The sequence below is a fragment of the Lepus europaeus genome, chromosome 2 (assembly GCF_033115175.1).
Source record: "Lepus europaeus isolate LE1 chromosome 2, mLepTim1.pri, whole genome shotgun sequence".
NCBI lineage: Eukaryota > Metazoa > Chordata > Mammalia > Lagomorpha > Leporidae > Lepus > Lepus europaeus.
Genome location: NC_084828.1, coordinates 68,310,701 through 68,319,817, shown reverse-complemented (window position 1 = coordinate 68,319,817; position 9,117 = coordinate 68,310,701). Strand labels below are relative to the sequence as shown.

At 38.0% G+C, this 9,117-nt stretch overlaps 1 protein-coding gene across 1 annotated transcript in view; it reads right to left on the bottom strand.

The window, feature by feature from the left end:
• Window positions 1–1,572: 1,572 nt before the first annotated feature.
• LOC133751098 (OX-2 membrane glycoprotein-like) overlaps window positions 1,573–9,117 on the bottom strand; it is a 33,807-nt gene continuing 26,262 nt past the window's right edge. The window contains exon 5 of the mRNA XM_062180998.1: window positions 1,573–1,667. Coding sequence (XP_062036982.1) covers window positions 1,573–1,667 — 95 coding nt within the window. The remainder of the gene's footprint in view (window positions 1,668–9,117) is intronic.

Genomic DNA, 9,117 nt, shown 5'->3' with positions numbered 1-9,117 from the left:
CATTCCATTTGGTCACCGATTCATGTCCTGGATGCTCCACTTCTGATCCAGCTCCCTGCTTGCGGCCTGGGAAAGCAGTAGAAGATGGCCCAAGTCCTTGGGCCCTTGTACCTATGTGGGAGACCCAGAAGAAGCTCCTGGCTCCTGGCTTCAGAATTGGCACAGTTCAGGCCATTGTTGCCATTTGGGGAATGAACCAGTGGATGGAAGATATCCCTCTCTCTCTCTCTCTCTCTCTCTCGCTCTCTCCCCTGCCTCTCCGTGACTCTGCCTTTCAAATAAAGAAATATATATATATATGTATACATATATACATATATATATAAAACCACCAATACTCTCCTTCCTCTTATCCCTGACTTGAAATAAACCCTCTGTACCTTCTAGAGAGATCTTTATAGTGTAGAGCAGATCCTTCGCCCCTGTGTTCTACACTTCCAGGGGTTGATATTGTAAAAACTCAAATGCCCTTCCAGACCTGTGGACCTTGTTTTGGTCCCCACCTCCATTCCCTAACCATTGTTCCAGGCACATTGACTTTCTTTTTCTTGTCGGAATGCACCAGGCTCATTCCCATGTAGTCACTTGAACCAAATATTCCTTTATTCTGAAACACTCTTCACCAACAATTTCATTTGTCTTACTTGGATATAAGTTGAAATGTCATCTTCTCAGAGAGAAGTCCCATAGTCTCTTTCAATCAACATTCTGTCCTATTTCTACATAGTTCTTATCACTGCTTGGTATTTTCTTGCTTCCTTTTATCTTTCCAGTACCCATTCCTCCTTATGATACAGTCTCACAAAGATGGGCAACTCCTGTGATTTGGTGGTGTCTCTGTCGTCTACACTAAGCGCAATGTATTGTAATGTAGAGCTATTCAAGTAGTATTTTTTTAAAGGTTTATTTTATTTATTTGACAGAGTTTCAAAGATGTAGACAGACAGAAAGAGAGAGAGAGAGAGAGAGAGAGAGAGAGAGAGAGAGAGGTGTTCTATTTGCTGGTTCATTCCCCAAATGGCGACAACGGCTGGAGTTGAGCCAAACCGTAGCTAGGAGCTTCTTCCAGGTCTTCTATTAGAGTGCAGGGGCCCAAAGACTTGGGCCATCCTCCACTGCTTTCCCAGGCCACAGCAGAGAGCTGAATCAGAAGTGTAGCAGTCAGAACTCGAACCAGTGCCCATACAGGATGCTAGCACTGCAGGCCTGGGCACCACAGTACCGGACCCTTCAAGCATTATTTTTTGAATAAATGAAGGGCTATTTTACTCTACTAGTCTTGTAAAACAAGGTCACTTTATCATGACTTTGTCAGATAGTAAACCTGAGTCCCTAAACAGTGCTGTGAAGTTAGATGCTAGATACCATCAGGTATTAATCTCTGGTCTCCCAGCTGCCTCCCTTAGCTTAAAGATTCCTTGCCCTGCTTTTATAATTGAAAATCAACTGCCTTACTAAAATTAACTCACTGAATTGAGGTAATGGTGCAGTAGGCCCTACCAGGTCCCTAACAAGCTGACCCAGTAGTTCATTTGGTTCCCTATAAATAACATCTTGATGTTCAATCTTGTCTCAAGGAGTTTCTTTTCCAATAACTAAAGGCCCAGTAACTTCAAAATGCATGTTGCCACCAAATTGACCGAAGCTCACTTTGTCATCAAAATTCCCTAAAGAACAAGATATTATTGATCAATCAAAGGAAGGGAACGAGCACCACTGATCAACCAGGCACCCGGACATGTGTAGAATAGTACTTCTGAATTCTAAATTCAGTCTATAAGAACTTTCACCCGTAACTCCTCAGGGAGCCCCCAAATTAAGTGACAGCTGCCTGGATCCTTACTTTGCCTTGTACAGTAAATACTTCCTGTCTTCCTCCAGCCCAGTGTCAGTGGCTTGCTGCATATTAGGCAGTGGACCCAGTTTGGGGGTTCCATAGCATCTCCTCCAGCCAGTTTTTGGGGACTTTTATGTCAGCAGACTTAACTCAGGTCCCAGTCTCAAGGATTTTCAACACTCAATGAATTCTCTCCCATAACTTGTCTGGGGTCCATAGCTGTCTCTTAAGAAAGTCTTTCTTCAGTAACGAATCTTAAATTCAATTTACCATAAGCAAATGATTAACTAAAAGCCTACCTTTCTAACAAGATATAATTTCAATATGGCTTTATGCTTAACTGTAGAATTTACCAAGTATATACAAAGGAGTTTTTCCATTGTGGTTCCTTATATGAGGAATTTTGCTAGAGTACTAGGGTTTTTAAAAAATATTTTAAATTAGCCATATTTTACCCACCTTCTTACCTCAAACAAGTAGGAATATAACTCACCATTTCTTCTTTCTTTTTTGAACAATGCAGAATATGATCACACCAATAAAGGAAATGCATAAGAGTGTTATGAATCCACCAACTACAGGTAAACAAGAAAAACGAGAAGTACCTAAAAAACACAAGGCAAAAATGTGTACATGTATGCTCCTTTTCTTACACACTATATTGCTCTCTTGCTTGGTACTTTTAATCTGCAATGCTTTTCTGATTTTCCATTGTTTTGTTGACATTCAAATTGACATTATAAGAAAAATTGCCATAATCTAATGTATAAATGAATGTACCAATGTATATTCAAACTGCTGCATGTATTTAAAAGATTGAGACACTTAATATTCAATGTCATGCTATCACTCCCAAGAATAAGAAGATGTAACTACTTAAATATTCACTATGGGAAAATGTTAAACAAAATATATCACTTGATGAGTATATTATTGAAATGGAATTTCCAAAGTCTGTAGTAATTTCAGAAAATAAATTTAAAATAATGATAAATATTTAAGATTAGTGTGCTAAGAAAATATGACAACCATTTTATAAGAGCCATATACACTAACTGGGTGAGTACTTTTATTAGGTACAAATGAGAAATAAAATCTCTGTGATATTAAGGAAATCATGTTAAGTTAAGGAGCAAGTAGGTGGCACAAATGGGAAATATATTCATTTTTTACTACAGTGCCTGAACTCATACAAAAAATTGCAAAATTTTAATCATAAACACTTTTGAAAACAGCTATTATGACTATAGTGGTCCTAGCTTGTATTATAGATGCCTTTTCTCCAGGTAGCCCTAGGAATATAGGTATTCTTCAGCTTACCTCCCAATAAATCAATTGTAATTGAAAACTGTAAGTCAAAATTTCATTTAATATACTTAACCAACCAAACATTCTAGATTAGCAACCTAGCACAGTATAGTTTATTGTTTGTTCACCCTCATGACTGTGTGGCCAACATGGAGCTACAGTTCAATGCTGCTTTCCAGCATTGAGACAGAGTGCCATACTGCATATCGCCAGCCCAAGAAAAGATTAAAATTCAAAATCTACACTGTGGGGGCCAGATTTGTGATCCAGCGGCTCAAGACATCACCTACCTGCCATCATCCAACATTGGAGCACTGATTTGATTATTGGATACTCTGCTTCCTCTCCAGCTCTCTGCTAATGAGCCTGGGAAAGCAGTGGAGGATGGCCCATGTGTTTCAGTCATTGCCACTGATGTAGGAGACTCTGATGGAGTTCTAGGCTCCTAGCTTCAATCTGGACTACTCCTGCCCGTCATAGACATTTAGCGGAAGCGCACCAGCCAATGGAAGATCTCTTTCTGTCTCTGTCATTCAGCATTTCAAATAAATAAAAAAAAAACCCACAGTATGATTTTTACTGAATGTGAACACTGCAACATTACAATATTTTCTTGATCACAGGTATTTTGTAATGAACTACTTCTTCTTTCCTAGGGCTCTGGTACAGATTACATTGAAGGCAATGTAGAGTTTGAATTCAGCCTCTAAATATCTTTTTGGAAAACAGTAATTTTTAATGATTTTAAAAAAGTTTGGAAATTGTAGATTTTTCTTTTGGTGACTTAGAGGATACTCATTAAGAATCTTAAGGTCTCTCTTTAATTGCAAACAGGAAAATAGGCTTTTGTATAAAATGAGTAAGTGTGTTCACAAAAGTAAATGGTCAATGGGGTATTTGTGGGTTGGGAAATATTAAAGTCAAAGGATATATCTGAAAATAGGTATGTTTAATTTTTTTAAAGATTATTTATTTGAAAGGCAGAGATACAGAGAGACAGAGGCAGAGAGACAGAGAGAGAGAGAGAGAGAGAGGTCTTCCATCTGCTGGTTAACTCCCCTGATGGCCACAACAGCTGGAACTGAGCCAATCCGAAGCCAGGAGCCTGGTACTTCTCCCAGGTCTCCCACTCATGTGCAGGAGCCTCAGGACTTGGACCATCTTCCACTGCTTTCCCAGGCCATAGTAGAGAGCTGGATCAGAAGTGGAACAGCTGGGACTTGAACCAACACCCACATGGGATGTGGGCAGTACAGCTGGCAGCTTTACCCACTACACCACAGCATTGGCCCGGGTCTGTTCAATTTGAAATAAATTTGAGGAAAAATTTCATGGTAAAAATAAAACAATGACATGGTTAATCGGAAACTTTCATTATACCAATAAAGGGGAACACCTCTATAAAAAGACTTCTCACATAAAAAGAAAAATCAGAAGCCAAACCATCCTTAGTTTGGAGGCCATTTGCATAATTTACATTTTTCAATGTAATGACAGTTTAATGAAGAGTCATCATTACAATTATAAATGTTTTTTCTTAGATATATCATAAAAGTGAATATAGTTGGTCCTTAAGGAAATTTGTGCTTGCATTAATTAGGATCAGAGATTTATGTCTCTAAAATGTATTACAAAATTAGCAAGGAAGTATCCTTTTTTGAACTGATAACTTATTTCTTTACTTCCATTTGTATCTCAATAGAGTGAAATTAGCCATAATAATCCAGCAATGGATTGATGGGAAATATACAGCTATTCAACTGGCATATTCCCATTTTCTGAGATGAGGAAACACTCAGGAAGAGTACTGACTAATTTCCATTTAGAAACAGATATAACAAAAATGTTTACCTTTAATTCTTCTTGAGATTGCATAAAAATTGTAGTAACAAGAAGAAAAAGGTTAAATGCAAAACAATAGACAGAACAAAAAATGTGGTGAAAAAAATGTGAAGAAACAAGCTTACTGAAGATGTCAAGTGGACAGAAAGATGATCTGTGAAGGCTCAGGACAAAAAAAGCTGCAGTCTCCTGATGCACAAGGCAGATTACATCTGCAGAGAGAGAGACCAGCAGGACTTGGAGAGGCTCAGGACTCTGAGGACAACAGAGAGGGGGATGAGCAGTGTACTTACAGTTTGAGTTGAAAGCCCCCATTTCTAATATTCCAAAGTACAACTTGGATAGCCACATGCTTATACCCTAGCCAAAAATGTAAAAAGGAAGTTAACTTATTGCACATTCTGAGAAGCAAGTCAGGGTCCCAGAATGAAGGTGTTTACACTCTGCCTTTTAAACCTCCAGTACAGGCTCACCAGGAACTGAAAAAAGTCTGCAATCCAAGAAATGGAGCCTGAGTAAAAGAAACAGAAAATTAAAGTGATAGGAGGGGGAGGGAGTTGAGCATGTGAACTAGATAAATAAGGAAGTCAGATAATTATGATACCTCTAAATTATTTTTCCTGGATACATTTGAGAAGATATTAGTTTCTTAAAACAAGAGGGGCGAGTGCTTGACCCAGAGATTATGACACTTGTATCCCATTATATGGTGCCTGACCTTCAGCTCTTGCCTCTAGCTTCCCACGAATGCAGACCCTTGAAAGCACAGTGATGGCTTAGGTGACTGACTTCCTGTCATCCACACGAGAGACCTGAAATGGGGTCAGAGCTCTCTGCTTCAGCCTGGAACATCTGCCTCTCTGTTGACTGGACAGGCTGGCAGGGCAGAGAGAAACCTCCACACCCAGCAACTGTGGGAGCCTTGCATGCTGAGACTGGGGGGACTTGGTGGTTACATGAGGAGGTGCTGGTTTTAGCTGGGTTTCTGGGCAATCACTGAGTATGGCTCCACACACTTGGAGCTTCTTGGTTGCCTAGAACAGATCATTGCAGTGGGAACTGTGTTCACAATGAAGACTGCAAAGATCATTTGTGGGGTTCATATGGTGTCATGGAACACACTTGGGGTTAACACCTAGGCATTGAGATCTGCCATGACAAACTTGGGTGTCACCCTGGATACTTATTGCACCCTGGAGCACTGACCAGAGCTTCCTGCCACATCCACCACACACCTCTTGGTATTCATTGAATGTGCAGACAGTCTACCAAGCCACAGAGGTATAACTCAAAGATAAAAGCTATCAGAGAAAAAAAAAATAAAAAACAAAACAAAAATCAATTACGCAAATGCCTAAAAAAAACCCCAGAAATTCAAGAAAAAATAATAATGGAGACACCATGACCACCCCCCTCAAAAGGAACACAGCAACATTTCAATATTAGAATGTGAATATGAAGAGATTGAGGAAATGCCAGAAACAGGATTCAAAAAATTAAACATACTCAAACGCAATCAGAAGCAAATCCACAAACTAAAGAAAACCATACATGACATGAATAAAATTTTTTCCCATGAAATTGAGATTTTAAAGAGAAATCAAAATGAAATATTAGAAATGAAAAATTCAATAGATCAAATAAAAAATGTGGTGAATAGGCTTAACAGCAGACGTGGCAAGGCAGAAGAAAGAATATCTGAACTAGAAGACAAATCTTTAGAAATCTTACAGTTAGACCCCACCCAAAAAAAAAGAAGAAAATTAAAAAGTGTTGGAGGTTTATGGGATACTATCAAACAACCCAGCATATAGTTCTTAGGAGTTCCTGAAGGTATGGAAAGAGAGAATGGACTAGAAGGCATATTTAGTGAAATAATTACAGAAAATTCCCCCAATTTGAAGAAAGAGATGTCCAAGTAGAGCAAGCACATAGATCTCACAATAGACATCACCAGAAAAGGTCTTCATCACAACACATTGTAGTTAAACTTTCCAGGTAAAACATAAAGAAAAAATTATAAAATGTGCATGAGAGAAATGCCAGATTACTTTCAGACAATCTAATTAGACTCACAGCTGACTTCTCACTAGAAACCCCACAGGCTAGAAGAGAATGGCAAGATATAGTCCAAACCTTAAAAGAAGAAATTGTCAAACCCAGAATACTGTACCCTGTACTGTATCCTTTGACAAAGGAGCTAAAATTAATCACTGGAGCAAGGACAGGCTCTTTAAAAAATGATGCTGGGGAAACTGGATCCCCATATGCAGAAGTATGAAACTAGACCCATATCATACCTTACACAAAAAATCCACTCAAAATGGATCAAAGACCTAAATCTACAAACTTAGGCCATCAAGTTACTAGAGAACATTAGGAAAAGTCTGACAGATGTTGGCATAGGCAAAGACTTCTTGTAAAAGACTCCAGAAGCACAGACAATGAAAGACAAAAGTGAGAAATGGGATTACATCAAGCTGAGAAGCTTCTGCATTGCGAAAGAAACACTTAGCAAAATGAAGCGACAATCCATATAATGGGAGAAAATATTTGCAAACTATGCAGCTGATAAAAGGTTAACATCCAGAATCTATAAAGAGCTCAGAAACTCAACAACAACAAAACAAACAATCCAGTTAAGAAATGGGCAAAGAACTTGAACAGGCATTTTTCAAGAGACAAAATTCAAATGGCCAACAGACATTTAAGAAAGTGCTCAGGATCACTAACCATCAGGGAAATGTAAATCAAAACCACAATGAGGTTACTTCTCACTCCAGTTAGAATGTCTCTTATATAGAAATCAACAAACGACAAATGCTGGTGAGGATGTGGGGGAAACAGGTACCCTGACCCACTGTTGGTGAGAATGTAAACTGGTGCAGCCACTGTGGAAAACAATATGGAGATACCTCAGAAATCTGAATATAGACCTATCATATGACCCAGCCATCCCACTCCTGGGAATTTAACCAAACCAAAAGAAATCAGTATTTGAAGGTGTTATCTGTACCCCCATTGCAGCACAATTCACAATAGCTAAGACATGGAATCAACCCAGATGTCCATCAATCATGACAGGATAAAGCAATTATGGTATATTTACACTATGGAGTACTACTCAACTGTAAAAAATTGAAATTCTGTCTTTTGCAACAAATGGATGCAACTAGAAACCATTATACTTGATGAAATAAGCCAGTCCCCCAAAAAAGACAGTTATCTTGTTTTCCCTGATTCTAGGTAATTAAGAGAGTTCCTGACATATAATGTATTGGGGTGAAATTGACATTTTGAGATTCAATGATTGTTTACAGCCCTTGTCTCTTTTGTTGAGGAACAATGTATTTTTTTCTTCATACTATTTATTGAACCCTTTTAATTTGTGTAGGATTAACTGTATTATCATTAAGTAAATAGAAATAGACCTTTGTAAAAATTAAGAGTGGGAATGTGAGAGGGAGGAGGATGGGCTGGAGTATGGGCAGGAAGGAGGATGGGGGAAAATATCACTATATTCCTAAATCTGTATATATGAGAGACATGAAACTTCTATAACTTAAATAATTTTTTTAAAAAAGCAATTCCATTTTAAAAACATGATAGTCAAAAAAGGAAAAGTTCAGTAAGAGTTTTAATATAATTTTATAAAATTTCCTACATAGTATGACAAAAATAGAAGGAGAAATAAATATTTAAAAAGAAGAAAGTGAAATCTAAGTGTTTTAATTTCCATAAAATCAGAAGTTTATAACAAGAGAATAAACAAGATAAATAGGAGGAAAATTCTTTAAGAAGGGAAACAATATTCAGAATTGAGGTATTTGAATCTGCAGGAAGAATTAAATCATGAACTGTCCATCACAGTGTAGGGGTGGGGAACCTCTGGCCCATGTACTGTATAAGGCCCATGAAGTCATTTGGTCTGGCACTGCCAAGGAAACTGCAGGAGGTACTCAAAATCTGATAAACCTATAGCAGGATAATTTTTAAGTTAATAATTTTGTGGGGTCCACACATAATGTTATAAATTTCCAAATGGCCCTTGGCAGAAACAAAGGATCCCCATCCCTGAATTAAAGGATTAAATAAGTAAACAAAACTAAAAATATCACTAGGATAAACAG